The sequence below is a fragment of the Lissotriton vulgaris genome, chromosome 9 (genome assembly GCF_964263255.1).
Source record: "Lissotriton vulgaris chromosome 9, aLisVul1.2, whole genome shotgun sequence".
NCBI classification, from domain to species: domain Eukaryota; kingdom Metazoa; phylum Chordata; class Amphibia; order Caudata; family Salamandridae; genus Lissotriton; species Lissotriton vulgaris.
Genome location: NC_141697.1, coordinates 784,561,019 through 784,579,330, shown reverse-complemented (window position 1 = coordinate 784,579,330; position 18,312 = coordinate 784,561,019). Strand labels below are relative to the sequence as shown.

At 46.7% G+C, this 18,312-nt stretch overlaps 1 protein-coding gene across 1 annotated transcript in view; it reads right to left on the bottom strand.

Annotated features, from left to right (window-relative positions):
* Positions 1-18,312, bottom strand: part of CTSW (cathepsin W) — a 536,072-nt gene that overhangs the window by 329,340 nt on the left and 188,420 nt on the right. Inside the window, exon 3 of the mRNA XM_086938511.1 lies at positions 2,804-2,917. Coding sequence (XP_086794637.1) covers positions 2,804-2,917 — 114 coding nt within the window. The remainder of the gene's footprint in view (positions 1-2,803; positions 2,918-18,312) is intronic.

Below are 18,312 nucleotides of genomic sequence, written 5' to 3'. Positions count from 1 at the left end.
TTTCTCTCTAGGTTATTTAGGGCCCCATGCATCAAACCAAAAACCGATTGCAAACGGGCAGATTCTCAGAATCCGCCCCTTTGCCACCGGTATTTTTGCATTTGGGGTGCATCATCCCAAATGCAAAAATCGCAATTTAAGAAATCTCTAAATTGCGATTCCTTGATTTGCGGTTGCATTTGAGGAATCCCAAATTGAGATTCCTTAAATGCAATGCATGAAAGTTAAAAAATTAGCGATTTCGCTAATAGGAGTAGCAAATTACCATGAAATTGAACTTCATGGTAATTTGCTAAAACTTTGAAAAAGGCACTTTTGTGCGAGCATTTTTCAAAGTTTCATGTTGCGCACACACATGCCCTTAGGGCATGTGTGTGTACAACATATGTGCAGAGATCAATTTCAGGGGTACAACAGGGTGTCATTTTGAAACCCTTGCACCCTTGAAATTGCATGTACCTACTTGTACTCGCAAATTGCTCATGCAATCTCCAATTCTGAATGGGACAGCATTCCTTAATTGCGACTAGCAATTTGCGAGTAGCAATTAAGGAATGTTTAGGAATCGCTATTTTTATAGCTATTGCTACATGCAAAGGCTTTTGCAAACTCTTAATCGATTCCTTAAAAATCGCTATTTAGGAATCGCAAAAGCCTACGTTGATGCATGTGCCAGTAAATGTTTTAAATAATTATTAAATAGAGCGAATAAATTAAGGTCATGCTAGGAGATTTAAATCTTTAAATAAAAATTAAATAAATGGAGAATTAAGCTGGCCTTGTTATCCATTAGTTAACTTTTACTAGCAGATCCATTGACAATAATGGTGGGGTGTTTTAATGTTTGTTGAAATAAAACCATGGTAATATTGACAAAAACTGCAGATGTATATACTGTATAAAATTTTAGTAAGAAATAAGACATTCCGCTTAAATCCAGCAGCTCTCCTCTAGTCTTCACCAATCCTGGGAGCAGGGTAAATGTGTGTATAAATGACTCACGGTGTTATGGGCCCCACTGACGAGTAATATGTGAATAGTTCCTAGGGAGTACGGTGATGGTTTATAGGTGTATCTCTGGAGCCGCGCTCGATCAGAACTAACCGGGAATATTAGTCAGATGGGCCACACCAGAGATATATCGATTTTCAAAGAGTGTACTGCAAAAAATGTATTAACCTGTAACGCTGGACCCTCATTACACTTTAAACCTGCAGTATCGATGGGGAAAAATAACAACAAGGTTGGAGAACCATGTGCTATCGGGAATACGCACTCTACTACAGACAAGTTTATACAGACCAGTTACACACATATTATCGATCGTTTGGATCTGCCACCAGCTGTAACTCTATATGTGGTGGTACTATTGAATGTCCCTACCTTGGCAGATCTAGAAAGTGAATTTTGGGACACTTTGGGGAACAAAGCTCTGCACAGGGTGGGAAATAAAACGGGGTGAACACAGGCCCTTATTTAATGACATAAAAATGGTCAGAAGAGTGAGCTATGTTGAGAGGGCCTTAAAACTCTACAAGGAGACTGCGTGGTTCTCTCATTCAAAACCTACGCCTGGTAGAAACTATTATTAAAAGAGCTAGCACTCCCATGGTCTTCTGTCAAAGTGTTAATCTGCTACCGCTGGGATATTTATAACAGCCACCAAGCAATGTGGAACCAACATGAGGGCTATAAATAAGGGACATCCACATGGGGTTTGATTCAATCTACTAGTTGATAACCGTTTTGAGTGTTTGCCAATGTTATATGGTGTAGATTGACTCACTTTAGACCCCTCTATGTCCCCTGAATATAATGGACACAAACCAGATAAGAGTTTCCTGCCAACCAGCAAAGGGATTAGAACTTGTGAGAAAATGTATAAAATATTATCTATCGATACTTCACCACCATTGACACTTAATCCTCTCTTGCCCTCAAATGTTAACTCAGATATAAATAATAGAATAGATGTCCCAACAAAGGTCATATACAGTGTAAATGGGATTTATATTACAGTTATGTATTCTACATTACAGTTATTCTTGTGTGTGATAGGTTTACGGTTTTATGGTTCTTGTTTGTTGAGAAGTTATGTTGGGAATGCAGTCCCTTCTGTGATGCCATTCCAGGATAGAACGGTCTAACCACAGAATATCAGCAATGTTCAAGTTTCCCAGATGGATATTGGCTGGCTGTGCCCTAAATAAACTATAGCTATATGTTCCTGATGACTCTTTAGTTGCCAACATTTTGGAGGCCTTGTCACTCCAGCTCCAAATACTGAAAGCTTTTCTTGTGATCTTGAAAAGCTGTTGTAGTGGAAGGCAGGACCTGAGGTCCATTGTTGACAGCTCTCAAATTAAAACACAGAGCTTTGCCTGCCTCTGTGTTGTGTTTTGCATACAAGCATCCACTAGCAGTTCCTGTGATGATGAAGAATGAGAATGGAGTAATGAGGGTGTGGTATTCAACTCCACAGGTACACAAGCAAGTGTCCTGTACACTCGGGGTTCTGTTATATTGCTACCAATTGGGCTTCATAGGTCTCATGAACATTGTCTGTCCATGGTTTGGGTTTTTGGTCCATCATGCACTGTCCTCTGGTGAATGTAGAACTGTAATATAAAAGGTGACTGAAATACCTGCTTCATCAATAATCAATGAAACCTCAATTATGATTAACTGCCAACGGGGTGCAGCTCCATATCAATCACTGGACCATAGTCCAGAGTGTGGCTTGGTTCTCTAAGGAAGGCCCCATCTCGCTTTGGAATAGGTAATGCTGCTGAAATGGAAATACCTGTGAGGTCGCTGAATTGGGTCACTCCGTATTCAGCAGTCCCCTGATCCAACACCTGTAGCCGCCTCGCCTCTTCCAGGTTCTGCTGAAAGATCTGAAATCGCTGCTGTAGTTCTGTAAAGAAACATAACCAGAAATAAAATTTAGGCTGAGTGGAAAGTAGGGGTAGCATCCAATCAAAGGCTTTAAAATCCTAGTGTCTAGTTCACTTTAAACCTAAACCAGTCTACTACCCATTGCAATCAAGTGTACAACTCTTCCAATACAACGGAATCCTGACTTGCAACATTACCTCTCATTCTAACACTCACAAATATATATCATGACATTCTTTTATATACAATGACCGGTCACTGACCGCAATTGAATATGTATTTATTATTCTATCTCCACATGCGCCTTGATACAGAGATATGTTATAAAGCGAACCAAATCAACTATAACTGTGCTTTTAGTTTCCTGATACGCTCTCTCAAATGTACCTACCTGCACCACAGCGTGATGGTCCTTACAGAGAGGGTTTCTATCCTGTTTTTTTGAGTTCATCAATACCATGATCATAATACTCTTTATTTCGGTAATATACCATAAAAGAGATGCACAGTACAAAAAACACAATCGTTAAAATAGGTTAAAATTAGCATCAGGTAAAAAGGTTCAGTTCAGTAAATCTTTATTTCGAAGAATAAAATTCCTCATAAAAACACATTACATAATAAAATTTCATTATATATCATTCCTGAACTTTTAGTAAATAAAAACTTTAAAAAAGAGAGGGTACAATTCATAAAGAGAGTCTGATTATTTACAAAGATAAATTAATTTCTTGTGTTCCTCAATCTTACGGCTACTTTTAAAAAGCTTAAAATGGCACATAAAGTATGGGTATCACTAGCTTTCTGTAGGAACAACAATGCAGCTCTTGCATGGCGAAATTTCTGTTTCCTAAGAATGTCTACCAAGAACAAACGTCTAGTGTTTCTATAAAATGAACATAAAAGTACAAAATGAAGGGAGTCCTGCAGAGACCTATTGTCGCAGCCGCAGGCACCCTTCTGCTCAATTGTTACAGTAAAACCAGCAGGATAGGCTAAAATGTTGGGTAACCAATTGAGCCTAAAACGGCACATTCAAAATCGGTCATTTTGGCTGTACATCAGAAACAGACATGGTTCCATTCCCACCCCATTTCTTACAAGGTCGTGAGCTGCTATTGATTTCTTTACAGAGCCAAGACCACTTCTGTCAGATTCAAATTTTTCTAAGAGCATTTTTTTCACCCTTGGTTTACAACTATATGAGATCGAGGATGGATCATTAAAAAGTTGGCACTGGTCAATGTTCACTAAGAGTCTTTCACATATTTTAGCCAAGGAATTTGTAGCCACTTGTCCCTCTGCAAGCAGTCTAACACGATTTCCCTGCTCAGGGCTGCCTCCGCGTTGGTCTTTCTTCTAGTCCATGCCATGATTGGCCTCAGCTTAGCATTGTCTGAAATGTATGGCATCCCCAGTTCGGCATGGGCAATTTCAGCAGGGATGGTATGTGGGATTTTCAGGATTCTACAGAAAAATGTATCTTCCTGTTGTTGCAGTTGCTTGCAGTCCCTGAAACCCCATACCTCAGCACCATACAAGGCCTTTGCTGTACTGATTGAGCCATATAGTGCCATTATCTGTTCTGGACACCAACGCCCCAACCTTCGGGCAAAGCTTAATATGGCACCAGTCGAAGAGATAAGCTTGGTACAATGTTCCTCGAGCAGCTGGCTAAACTGAATGTTACCATCAAATAGCAAGCCCAGGTAGGGAAGAGTCCTTACTTTACCCAAGGTATGTGACCCTATCTTGAACACACACTTATTGGCGGGTTTTTTGCCAGCCACCATGACAAACGATTTATTTAAATTGACAGATAGGTCCAAGTCAGCCATAAATTTAACAAATCCATCCACCAAAAGTTGTAAAGCCCTCGGGGTCCGGGCCAGCAGGACCGCGTCATCCGCGTACAATAGTACTGGGATTTGACGCGGTCCTACTTTGGGGCAATCCACATCTAGGGCGGTGAGGGCACTCTCTAAGGCATTGATGTAGAGTGAAAAGAGAAAAGGGGCTAGTATGCACCCTTGCCTTACTCCTCCTGAGCATGGGAATTGGTCAGTTCGCCCCCCCTCTGGGCTAAAACAGACCCTGGCAGTAGTGTTCCAATGCAACTCTTTCAGGATATTTATCAACCCCTCTTCAATACCTAGCTTATCATCATGGACCACAGTTTAGTCCTATTGACATTGTCAAAGGCCGCGGCCAGGTCCATGAATGCAATATAGACCGTGCCTTTACTGGCTTTTGTATATTTAGCTGTTAAAAGATACAAATTTAGGCACTGGTCACTGGTCGATTTGCCGGCTCTGAACCCGTACTGTATGTCAACTATAATTTGATGTTCTTCAGTCCACTCCATGAGCCGATTTAAGATCACTCGACCCAAAATTTTGGCGGAGACATCTATGAGCGAAATCGGCCTGTAGCATTTAGGATCATCCCTGGACCCTTTCTTGAAAATGGGTACGATCAATGCAGTGGACCAGGAGCGTGGTAGCCCTGATTTAATGGCCGCATTTAAGACCCTGGTTAGGATCGGGGCCCATAGGTCTATATTACTTCTATATAGGTCCGGTGGGGTACCATCTGGACCATGGGCCTTATTAGGGGTCAACCCACTGATCGCTTTTGTTATCTCCCCTAGTGAGGAAATTATTTTATCACTCCGGGTGCCCTGCCACTCACCCTCCTGAATTTCTAGTTTTGACCTATTGTATAAACCTTGGAAGTGATTGACCCATTGATCTGGGAGGATGTTGCTACTAATCACCGGGGCGGAGTCATCATTGAAACAGGGCCTATTTACAATTCTCCAGAATTCTGCAAAGTCCCTGTTTTCTCCCGCCTCTCTCAAGTCTGCCCAAACTTCTGCTTGTAGCACCTTCTTCCTCTCCTTTACTTTGGTTCTATAGATTAATCTACAGTTGGCCACTTCTGTCTTATTCCTTGGTTTAATTTTGAGGCAAGCTTTTAGGTCCCTTAAAGCTTTGGAGCAGCTCTTATCGAACCACCGTGGGTTCTTGGAATCCTTCCTCGGACCTTTAGCTTCCAACAATTTATCCACTAGATTTGTCAGCGATGCAAATGACGCCACTAATTCTAATCCTTCTTTTAGGGGGTCTAGACAGTCTTCTACCTGTTTTCTTCCTTTTTGGATTAGTGTTTTATAGAACTCGTGGGGATTTATCCTTGCCCACTTTAGTCGCCTCCCCTGGTCTGTTGGTTGAAGGCTAGTGTCCCCCCCTTTAAACTTGCCCCCCCGCGCAAGTATGTATAATTTCCATAACAAGGGGGTTATGGTCACTAAAGGTGCTCCATTTAGTTTTGACCTTGGCAATTTTATTTTTGCCAAAGGAGGATATCAATATATAATCTATGATAGTGGAGCACCCCTCTTCCTTTGAACGTTGGAACATATGTGCCCTCTACCTCCGGGACTATTAAGTCGATAGTGTGTGCTAGTGAGTGGGTTTCAATTGTATGCCCTCCTGCTTGTGTTCCAAATGTGACCCAACATTAAGAGGGCAGGTATCCCAGTCTAGAAGGTCCGGGGGCAAATTTGGGCAGAGGTGACAGTTAAAGTCGCCCATTACTAATGTCATTGGAACCCCCCCCCCTTTCTTCTGCTCTGCCTCTTGCATGAGTCTTTCATCTAGCTCACATAATGCGGCATTTTTCCCACTACTCTGAAACATTACAGATTGCAGGGTATGTGACGTCCAGGTTGGTACAGTCCATCTGCCTTCTAGAGTTACATCAACGTAGAGCACCAACCCTCCTCTCGCTCTTCCTACTCTACCTTCTTGTGCTGGCACAAAAAAGCACTTGTAGCCCTCTATTTGGTATGGTGTAGAGTTGACTGCCCATGTCTCATGAAACGCCAAAATATGGAACCCTTGGAGTTCATTCCTCCAGTCGGGATCATCAAATTTTCCTGATAAGCCCGGTATGTTCCTTGACATAATATTCAGCTTTCCTATCCGCTCTTCCCCCCTTCTCATATCTCGCACAGATGGGCATAAACCAGTTAGCCTCTCTGTCCTAGCCTTCTCTTTTTCTTTAACTTTATTGTTTGAGTATTCTACAGTGTTTTGCCTATCTTCACTTTCCTCCGCCACCACCCCTCTATCATGCATTATAGTTTTTTCTCCCTTAACCTCATCTCCTAGCCCTAGTCATTCATTTTCGTCCAGGGACTGTAAGGGGCTATATCTATTTGTCCACTGCTCCTTCCTGGCTGTTGGAAATTTAATTGGTGTGTAACCAATTTCCTGGGGTAGAAATATGCTAGTGGCATGGTCCTTATCGTGCTAGTGGTATTTCTGTTGTCATTAGCTAATATATAATCCACTAGGTTCGGGTCTCTGAAGTTGGCAATAATACAATTCCCCTCTATTTCTTTCCTTCTGGTTCCCACCCAGTGTGCCCTTCTTAGATGTAGAATTCCCCCCCCTCTCCTTCCCTGCAAGGGTCTGTGGATGTTTAGCCAGGTAGTGATCTTTTGTTTGAGTTCGATATAGGGTTCTCTCTGCCCCCGTCTGAGCCCGGGTACCCCAGTGAAAATAACAACAAAGGGGCTTGCTTCTGGGGGTAGATTTATACATAAAAGGGGACCTTGAGCTCTAGCATTTTGCTCACTATTTGGTTGATGATTGTATGTCTGATGTGGGGAGGCGGTATTGTCTGGCTGCCTTTGCGCTCCTGGACCCTGTCTTTGAGTTTTATTTCTATCCTTATTTCCATGTGTGTTTGTTCTCCCCCCCCCCTCCCCCCTTTAGTTACCCCTTCGGGCGCAACATGCACCTGGGCGATGGTGCATTGGTCATAGCTTACACAGTTGTTAGGTGCTAAGGGTTGTTGGACTGGGAGATTATTTGTTGGTACCACCTTATCCAAGTGTTTGACTGTTGGAATTTCCCTTGCCTTGCTCTGTCTCTGTAATTCGTTATCTATTTTATCTATTTTGCTCACTAATGGTTTAATTTGACTAGTTATAAATGCCTCCAGGTGCTTTTGCAGATCTATAATTATGGAATCAAGCCACCTCGAGGGGATTGGGGGGGCTTTAGGTTCTATTATTAGGACTTCATCCTCTATGTCTTTTGGCTTACTACCCTTATTAGTCTTTTTCCTGGTCCTTGTTTGCAAGTTCTTATGGCGACGCTTTTTGGTTAATAGTTTAGGTGTAGTGTTTGTGTCTATATTTGTAGATACTTCTTCCTCTATTGCTAGTTGGGCACAAGGGACAGCGTCTAATGAGTTTTCCCGGCTACCTATATCTAGCGTGTCAGTGGGGCTTAGATCCTTAGTTTGTGTGGGAGTCAGTGGCAGGGAGGTTAGGGTCATTGATATACGTCTCTCTGCACGCTCTATATCCCCAGCAACCTTGCGTAACATTAAGTCAATGACCGTTGGAGTGGCTTTATGGGCTGCTATATCACTAGGCTCTGGGCCAGAGTTTTTTGGTTTGACGGGGGTTCCTAGTTTGCTCTTTTTCGAGCGGGTTTTAGGTTTAGTAGCCATAGTTTACAGTTCGCAATATAGATTATTCCCTCTCTCTTCCTGTTGTGCTTGGGACAATTAAGACCAATATGATAAAAACAGTTTCCGCTGATATGTCCACATTAACACCTAGCGATTTTCAATGTCCTTTTTACAGTATTTTTAATCAATACCTAAATCTTTCAGTATATAGTCTTCAGGGATGCGGATAACAGTTACCAACAGTACCTTTAAGCAGGTCCAAGGGGGGTGGCCCGTCCCGTCCCTGGTCGTCCCCGGACCGCCACAGACGGCCCGCCCTCTGCCCGGGCTCCACCCGCGCACGTCCCGCGACGCAGGAGAAGCGTCGCGGCTTTATGCGCCTCCGGGCGCGGCTAAGTGACGCTGCAGGCGGCGTCCCCCGAGTCCCAGCAAGGGATCCTGGGAAATGTGGTCTCTGTTTGGCTGGTGCTCCCCCCTCTCGGCGGCCGCGGTGGTTGGTGCGGCGGCGGGGGAGAGCAAGGCAGGTGAGCGAGATTTCCGGGCTTTCAGGCGAGGTCCTTTGACGATGCCCCAGTTGATTTTAGGGCTGTAAGAAGGACGTTGGTGGTGCTATTACTGCCTGGTTCTGGAGCACAAATGGTGGTACTTTACTGAGTTCACTTGGTTAAAGAATTGCAAAAAGGTAAAAAGGTAAAGACAGCGCCTGCTCATTAAGATACAAATAAAAATACACGCTCTACGAACACCGAGTGACCCTTTCATGCTCCATAAGCAAAAAAAAAAGCTAAGGGTTAGAACTGCTGAATAAGAAGTAGAGACAGGATTTATAACATTCAATTAGACGGGCTACTGTGATTAAGTACAGTTTATCAACACAGTGAGGAGTGGTAGAGGCCCTCTACCTGTGCTAAACATGACCCACCCGCTCACACAAACTCCCATATATTGAGGCACCCCAAACTTTAGGTGCAGCCCCTTCCACAATTCAGAAATATAAAGCCACAGATATAATTGCTAATGCGCCATATTTCACATCCTCATCTCATTTTTTAGTGATCTTTTTAATGTTCTTTTTATTCTGTTATTTTGCGCACCACATGTAGCGTAGGAGATAGGACCCGGCAGAGACGTCGCAGGTTGGAGGTCATTCGACCCCTTTGTATAGTCATTGCCTCCTGGGAAGCCGACAGCGAGGAATTGTATGGGAACAAAGGACTCGCTTGGAGGCAGGGGGGCGATATTATGCACCGGTGTCGGATTGCTCACACGTTTGAGTTTAAACAAATGCTAGAGAGGAATGTCTAAAAGTTCTAATTAGTACCATTTGACACTGTTGTGACTCCTGTGGTGCGTTCTTAATCACTGCTTTGTTGTGTGTTGCTCCAACAGGACACCACAGAGAAAAGAGCAAGAGCCCTCTGCATTATTTGACCAAGATTAATAGAAGCACACGATTTTCTAACATAATCATCCACAAAGCAATCAGGCTGCCATTCATCCATAATATCTGGTTTACCATTTTTTTTTAGCTTAAACTGGACCTCATTCGCCCAAATAGTGCAGCGCTTGAGGTATCCTTTGTAAGATAGGGCGACTGCCTAACTGCAGGTCACTAGGCACACTGACGCAAGGGCTAAACGTTTCACCTACAAGCCAATTTTTCAGGTGTAGTAATCTAATTAGTTCAATGGAAGCCAAACAAGACTACAGCATCTTACAATGTATTAGTACCCCCTCAAGTAATCATCACAATCCTCAACCCTCTTGTAGATATGGCACAGAGCAGACAGGCTAAACGTATAGGGAATGTGTAACATACTCATTCAGTACTAAAACAATAATGCATTCGAAATGCAAACCAAAAAAAATTGCAAAATGAATTAATAAAATATATTACAATTTTAATAAATAAAATTACAAAAATCCGATAAGAGACTGGAGATATATATTTTTTTAAGTTTTAAGTACAAATAGCACCAAGAAGCAAAACGTGCCAATGCTAGTCAATGGTAGCAATAGAACAGGACCTAGGCACAATTTGCCACTGACGATGAAGGAGCCCAGGTTGGATACACTTACCAGGTTTGTTCTAGTCAAAGATTTTACCGTCTGAATTTAACCCATTAAGTCCCAATTCACCCCAGGAGAGGCACTTAGTGGCTCATATGGTGGCAGGCAGGGGTGGACAGGAGGGTCCAGTTCCTTTAGGTTTCAGCAAAGGGGCAGGAAACATCTGCTGCAACCCTCCAGAAAGGGGGCATTTTCAACACTTAGGTTATCACATGAAAAGCCAGGACAGGAACTAGAATCCTGAATGACCTAGAGGGGAGGGGTTACCCTAATGTAACAAAAGGTTCTTAGAAGGCACGTTTAATAAACCTCCCTTCTAGTTGAGAAGATGCTCACTTAAAAGAAAGGGAAATGTTAGATGAACTGAGTTTTTTGTGAGGTGGGGAGAGAGGGGTAAAAGGAAAGGAAGAAACCAGGGTTGAAAACAAGGGGGCATAATGACAGAAGAAATAACATACGGGCATCGAAACTGCAAACAGTTGTACAAATTCACCCTAATCCTACATTGCAGAACCTGCTGAAGTTCCGCATCTGGTCTCAGGAGCTCCGTCAATGTATCATTCTTCTACAACTCATACTATTTTGAAATGCCCAGAGGTCTTCCCAGGCCTATACAATTATTGCCCTTCTCTACCACTCTAAACTCTGTCAGTCCGCCTCCTTCTTTACCTGTAGCGCACTATATTTCTGTCACTGGATTTGTATTTAATTTGGAGCAATGTTAACCTGAAGATGTCGGAGTATCGTAGAGTGCCGTCTACTTTCGTTGAACCACGGATGTTGTTAAAAAAAAAAAATATATATATATATATATATATATATATCAAAGCTCCGAGTTTGTCCCAAACTTGAAAATGCAGACCAACTCCCACTAATCAAGGGTAAAAACAGAGGCGGCATGCGGCAAGTTGCAGCGGCATTAGAGTCTTTCTGCCTGCTCAGTTCTTAACGCCTGACGCGTTTCAGTGCTTCCGCACTTCATCAAAGGCGTGGTCATCATACTTCACATGCCCATCCATTTGAATGTTCTGCAGCCAATGAGTGGCTCGGTTGAGCCCAAATGGAATTCTGGGACATGTGGTTTCTGTTGCGGCATGTTGTTCTGTTAGCTATCCCTTGTGGCAGTTCCCATATCGAGGCTCTGTAATATCAGGAGTCCCATGGCCCCCACTTTAGCAGGGTGGTGCATTTTCTGCGGCTGGACCACCGCAATTTATTAACGCTCCGAGTTTGTCCCAAACTTGAAAAAACACATCAACTCCCACTAATCACGGGTAAAAACAGAGGCGGCATGCGGCAAGTTGCAGCGGCATTAGAGTCTTTCTGTTTGCTCAGTTCTTAACGCCTGACGTGTTTCAGTGCTTCCGCACTTCATCAGAGGCGTGGTCATCATACTTCACATGCCCATCCATTTGAATGTTCTGCATCCAATGAGCGGCTCGGTTGAGCCCAGATGGAATTCTGGGACATGTGGTTTCTGTTGCGGCATGTGGTTCTGTTAGTTATCCCTTGTGGCAGTTCCCATATCGAGGCTCTGTAACATCAGGAGTCCCATGGCCCCCACTTTAGCAGGGTGTTGCATTTTCTGCGGCTGGACCACCCCAATTTATCAACGCTCCGAGTTTGTCCCAAACTTGAAAACGCACACCAACTCCCACTAATCACGGGTAAAAACAGAGCCGGCATGCGGCAAGTTGCAGCGGCATTAGAGTCTTTCTGTCTGCTCAGTTCTTAACGCCTGACGCGTTTCATTGCTTCCACACTTCATCAGAGGCGTGGTCATCATACTTCACATGCCCATCCATTTGAATGTTCTGCATCCAATGAGCGGCTTGGTTGAGCCCAGATGGAATTCTGGGACATGTGGTTTCTGTTGCGGCATGTTGTTCTGTTAGATATCCCTTGTGGCAGTTCCCATATCGAGGCTCTGTAATATCAGGAGTCCCATGGCCCCCACTTTAGCAGGGTGGTGCCTTTTCTGCGGCTGGATCACCGCAATTTATCAACGCTCCGAGTTTGTCCCAAACTTGAAAACGCACACCAACTCCCACTAATCACAGGTAAAAACAGAGGCGGCAAATCCCACAAGACATTGCGTGCCCATCTGAGGGCCATTAAGTATAAATGGTGGGAGTGTCAGTACGAATGCACTCATGTCGAGCCTCTGATGACGAGCGATAGGCTCAGAAACGCGTCAGGCTGAAGAACCCCAGACTTGAGAGCTGAAGACAATAACCAGAGTGTTGAGGTGTGCTTTTCCCACCGAGAGACGCTGCTGCAGTGCTGCCTCGCCTGAGGGCACCCTAGAGCTTGAATATTTACGCGGAAGCCCAGCCACGGAGGCTTGCACCACCCCATAATGGAGGTCACGGGCTCGAATGCTGCCGAGCCCACCTGTGAAGCAGCGGCTTAAGGGATCAATGGACGCTTCACATCCTGGGGCCCATCCGGGGCTTTTGCATTGTATTGTATAAGCTGTAATTCAAGCACCCATCCAGGGAACAAACACGGACTGCAAATCCCACAAGACATTGCGTGCCCATCTGAGGGCCATTAAGTATAAATGGTGGGAGTGTCAGTACGAATGCACTCATGTCGAGCCTCTGATGACGAGCGATAGGCTCAGAAACGCGTCAGGCTGAAGAACCCCAGACTTGAGAGCTGAAGACAATTACCGGAGTGTTGAGGTGTGCTTTACCCGCTGAGAGCCACTGCTGCAGTGCTGCCTCGCCTGAGGGCACCCTAGAGCTTGAATATTTACGCGGCAGCCCAGCCACGGAGGCTTGCACCACCCTATAATGGAGGGCACGGGCTCGAATGCTGCCGAGCCCACCTGTGAAGCAGCGGCTTAAGGGATCAATGGACGCTTCACATCCTGGGGCCCATCCGGGGCTTTTGCATTGTATTGTATCAGCTGTAATTCAAGCACCCATCCAGGGAACAAACACGGACTGCAAATCCCACAAGACATTGCGTGCCCATCTGAGGGCCATTAAGTATAAATGGTGGGAGTGTCAGTACGAATGCACTCATGTCGAGCCTCTGATGACGAGCGATAGGCTCAGAAACGCGTCAGGCTGAAGAACCCCAGACTTGAGAGCTGAAGACAATTACCGGAGTGTTGAGGTGTGCTTTACCCGCCGAGAGCCACTGCTGCAGTGCTGCCTCGCCTGAGGGCACCCTAGAGCTTGAATATTTACGCGGAAGCCCAGCCGCGGAGGCTTGCACCACCCCATAATGGAGGTCACGGGCTCGAATGCTGCAGAGCCCACCTGTGAAGCAGCGGCTTAAGGGATCAATGGACGCTTCACATCCTGGGGCCCATCCGGGGCTTTTGCAGTGTATTGTATCAGCTGTAATTCAAGCACCCATCCAGGTAACAAACATGGACTGCAAATCCCACCAGACATTGCGTGCCCATCTGAGGGCCATTAAGTATAAATGGTGGGAGTGTCAGTACGAATGCACACATGTCGAGCCTCTGATGATGAACGATAGGCTCAGAAACGCGTCAGGCTGGAGAACCCCAGACTTGAGAGCTGAAGACAATTACCGGAGGGTTGAGGTGTGCTTTACCCGCCGAGAGCCACTGCTGCAGTGCTGCCTCGCCTGAGGGCACCATAGAGCTTGAATATAGCATTATTTAAAAGTGACCATTACTGCATGTCCGCTATGTGATCAAGGGCTGTTCCTGCCCGAAACGCGTCGTGCCTGATTTAACCTGAAAATGGATAATAAACTTCTGTGACACTCGATGAGCTGCGTGGTGGTCCGTAATTTCCTGTGGTCAAAACCGTTCTAAGCAAGAGACCTACCTATATATATATATATATATATCTATACTACTATTATAAAGAGAGAACTGTGCCCTTTGAGCCAGGTAAACTCGAAAAGTACACCACCAATCAAAACACCCAATACATGTTTGAAAACGTCAGGGCAAGCAGAAGGACATAGGCTATATAAATTTAAAAAATAAACGTTATTTAGAAAATTTATATATAAAAAAAAGTAGTCCCTCCAAAGTAGCGCCGGCGGTGACGTGCGTGCTCACGTCAGGAGCACTGGGAGGAGCGGTGTCCGAGGAGCGGCGGACATGTCGCGGGGGAGGAGCAGTGACCTGAGGAGCAGCGGACAGGCCAGCGGCGGTGCGAGCAGCGGAGAGGCGGACATGGCGCGGGGGAGGAGCGGCGGCGGACAGGCGGTAAGGAGCAGTGAGGAGAGGAGCGGTAAACTGAGGAGCGGCAGATCAGGTAAGCCTCCGGGGACAATGTCGGGCCAGGCGGGTGTCGAGCCGCGGTGAGGAGCAGAGAGGCGAGGAGCGGTGAACTGAGGAGTGGTGGATCAGGTAAGCCGCTGGGGCCAATGTCAGGGCAGGCGGGTGTCGGGCCAGGCCGGGGACGGGGATCGGCTGAGGAAAGTTCACAAGATGCACAGATACTCCTGCTACCATTTGGGGTTACTGCAACACGCTGTAGTATGTCGGGCCAGGCGGGGAACGAGATGTTTCGATGCACAGATACTCCTGCTACCATTTGGGGTTACTGCAACACGCTTTAATAATGAATAGATGCATGTGTGTCTTTATGGAGCACAGAGGCGAAAGTCAGAGTCTCGGGGGCATAACAATCACCACCTCATCTGTCTTCCCATTCACTGTCAGAATTTACTTGGTAGTAGACCCCACCACGAAGACAGGTGAACGCATCTTACACTGGGGCAGCCGGGGGTCGGGGCAGGCAGGGGACGGGGCGTGCGGGGGAACGGGCTGCTGGGCAATGTCGGGGCAGGCGGGGGTAGGGGAAGCCTGAATGCTCCCGGACAAGGTCGGGACGGGCTGCTAGTATATATATATATATATATATATATATATATATATATATATATATATATATATATACATACATACATACATACATACATACATACATACATACATACATACAGGGGCTATTTGGTCCAATATCTTCATTCATTGGCCTATTTAATTGTCAGTTTGATTCTGGCCACCACAGCATATAAAACGGGCGTCAATGCGTCAGCTCACATAAACAACTAGATTTTTTGCACTTTGAGTGGCAACAGTTCAATGGTCATAAACACACTGTCTCCTAAAAAAGAAAGCACTTCAGAATTGAAGCTGGTGGGTCAATATTGAACTTTGACAATTATTTTTTGTACCATTCTTTTTTTTTTCTTTTTTTTTTAAAGTAATTTTTATTGTCGTCATACAAAGATCAGGCCAAAGCACATACATGTTTCACAGTAATCATTGTGCCGTTACGTATCATTTCCTGTTCCGTTATACACAGCCTTTGAGCCCACAACTCGAGGGTTGGGCGGCGATAGGTTCTTGGCCCCTCCGTGCCTGATGCTAGTGTTTCAGGAGTATCGCGCTGCAGAAGTGTGCATGACTACTTTTATCCCTCACCTAACTAGTGCAATGATCCCCATCCCCTCCCCCCATGAACCAAAAGGAAACTCCCCTGCCCCCCCCCCCCCATCACCTGCCCGAGGGCCTCCAGCATTGTCTGTTGCTGCTCATCTAGGGCACGTACCTTGGCTTCTAGTGTCCCATGCTTACTCGCCGGCTATTCAGCTGCACCTGCCTTCCCTGCCCGTGTCGGGGGTCTCATCTTCCTCGTCTTCCCCACTATCTCTGAGGGCCTGTACCATCACCTCCCACGCTGTCGCTGCCTCCATTGCCCCCAGGTTAGGAGTCCTACTCGCCAGCTGGTATCTATGTGTGCTGTCGGTGGTCGCCCACTTCAAGAATTCGTTGAGCCACCGTCTAGGGGTCGGGCCAACCCTTGCCTTCCAGTGCCTGGTAATCTCCCGCTTAGCCACTATCAACCCCATATCGATGAACTTGCTCGTGAGTTTGTTTTTGGGGGTGTGAGGGAACCAGTGCAATATACACTCCGGCGGGCCAAAATCCACGGTTCTGTCAGTCACCCCGTTCAAAGTTTCCCCTATGGCCTGCCAGTACTCTCGGAGGGCCGGGCACGCCCATAACATGTGCACTAGTTCAGCCCCCTCCTCCAGACAGCGAGGGCATGCCGCCTCCACCGACCCAAAGTACCTCTTTATCCTCCCCGGGGTCATATATGCCCTATGCAGTATGTAGTAGTGGATAAGCTGAAACCTCGTGTTCCTCGTACTGTTGCGGGCCCGGCGCACTAGCTGTGCCCACGTCGTGTCAGGAATATCTTTACCTAGGTCGGCTTCCCACTTGGCTTTCAATGACACGAGGGGAGGGAGATTTTCTCGCAGCATTCTATTGTATAGGCACATCACTGCTTTGACTGTACCCGCCGCCATCATAGTGTACTGGCATGCCGCTGCCGTCTCGGGTTCCGCCAGCCCCGTTCCCCAATGTGTCTGAATTGCTCCGCTCACCGCCGCGTGGAGCAGATATCCCCCCCTCGGAAGGTCGAAGTGTTCTAGCAGGTCTTGGAACGGGAGTAGCGTTCCATTTTCGTAGAGGTCCCCGACAACCTGCACGCCCGCGTCCTCCCATCGCTGTGGGGGTGACCAGTCACCTCCATGCGGCAACGCCGTCAACATGCCCAGCGGGATCTCGGGGGCGTACGGGCGTCGAATTCCCGCCCTCTTCTGCACTCGATTCCAGCACTGACGGAACGTGCGTTGTTCTAGTGACAAATCTCGCCCCTCAAGCAGCTGTTGTAGGGTGATGTAGGCCAAAATGTGGCGGGGCGTGCCTTTCAGCCTCCCATCTTCCGGGCCCCTGAATACCCGGGCCACCTCCTGCGTAAAGACCTGCAGTTGGGCCGCTAAATAGTAAAGCTCATAGTCCGGCACCGCCAGTCCCCCTTCGTCCTTCGGACGGGCAAGCGTTGTCAGCGCCACCCTGCATCGTCCAGCTCCCCATATAAACGCTGTCATCTGGGACTGAAGCTGCCGGAAGAAAGAGCTAGGTATCCAGATTGGGAGCGTGCGTAAGTAGTATAACAGTCGCGGCAGGGCGACCATCTTCAATAAGGATATCCTGCCGGCCACAGAGCGGTAGCGTGGCCCAGAAGGACATGCAGCCCTTCAATCCTCGCACGCAGCGCCCTAGATTACCCTCGAGCAAGTCCACCGCCGTGTGATAAATGTGAACCCCCAGGTATTTAATGCAGGTGGGTTCCCAGGCCAGCGACGACCGGTGGCACGGCTGAGCAGTGCCCTCCCGCAGCGCAAATAGGCTTTTCTTGGTCCAGTTGACCCTCAACCCCGACAGTACTCCGAACCTCTCCAGCAGCGCCTCTGCGCCCTCTAACTCCGCGGCCTCGTTGTTCAGGAAGAGCAGCAGATCGTCGGCATACAGTGAGATAAACTGCTGCCCATCTCTGGCGCGCACCCCAGCGAAGTGCCGTCCCGTTCGGGCCTCAGCCGCCAGGGGCTCAATGGCCAACGCAAACAAAAGGGGGGATAGGGAGCAACCTTGTCGGGTGCCCCTTTCCACCGGATAGCGGTGAGATATCGTCGTCCCGACTGTAGGAAGGTAGATACCTGACTATGGTTACCCCCAACTTTTTTCCTGGTGTTTTGCTGGTTTTCTGACTTAGTTGACCTGGGGCCCTGCTATTCAGGACCCCAGGCCCACGGCTCTCTCTCTAAAATGGATTCCATGTACCTTAGGTACATTTCCAATTGGTACTGGGCCGCCTTATCAGACCCTGCAACTCAGGGCATAGGTGTACCCAGGGCCTACCAGGGGCTGAAGCATGTATTATGCCACCCCTGGATGGCCATCTAAATCTGACAACTGGCTGCACGACAGCTGGGGCAAGGTGGTGTAATCACCCTTTGCTTTAGATATAGTATACCTATATCTAACCCTAGAAAATG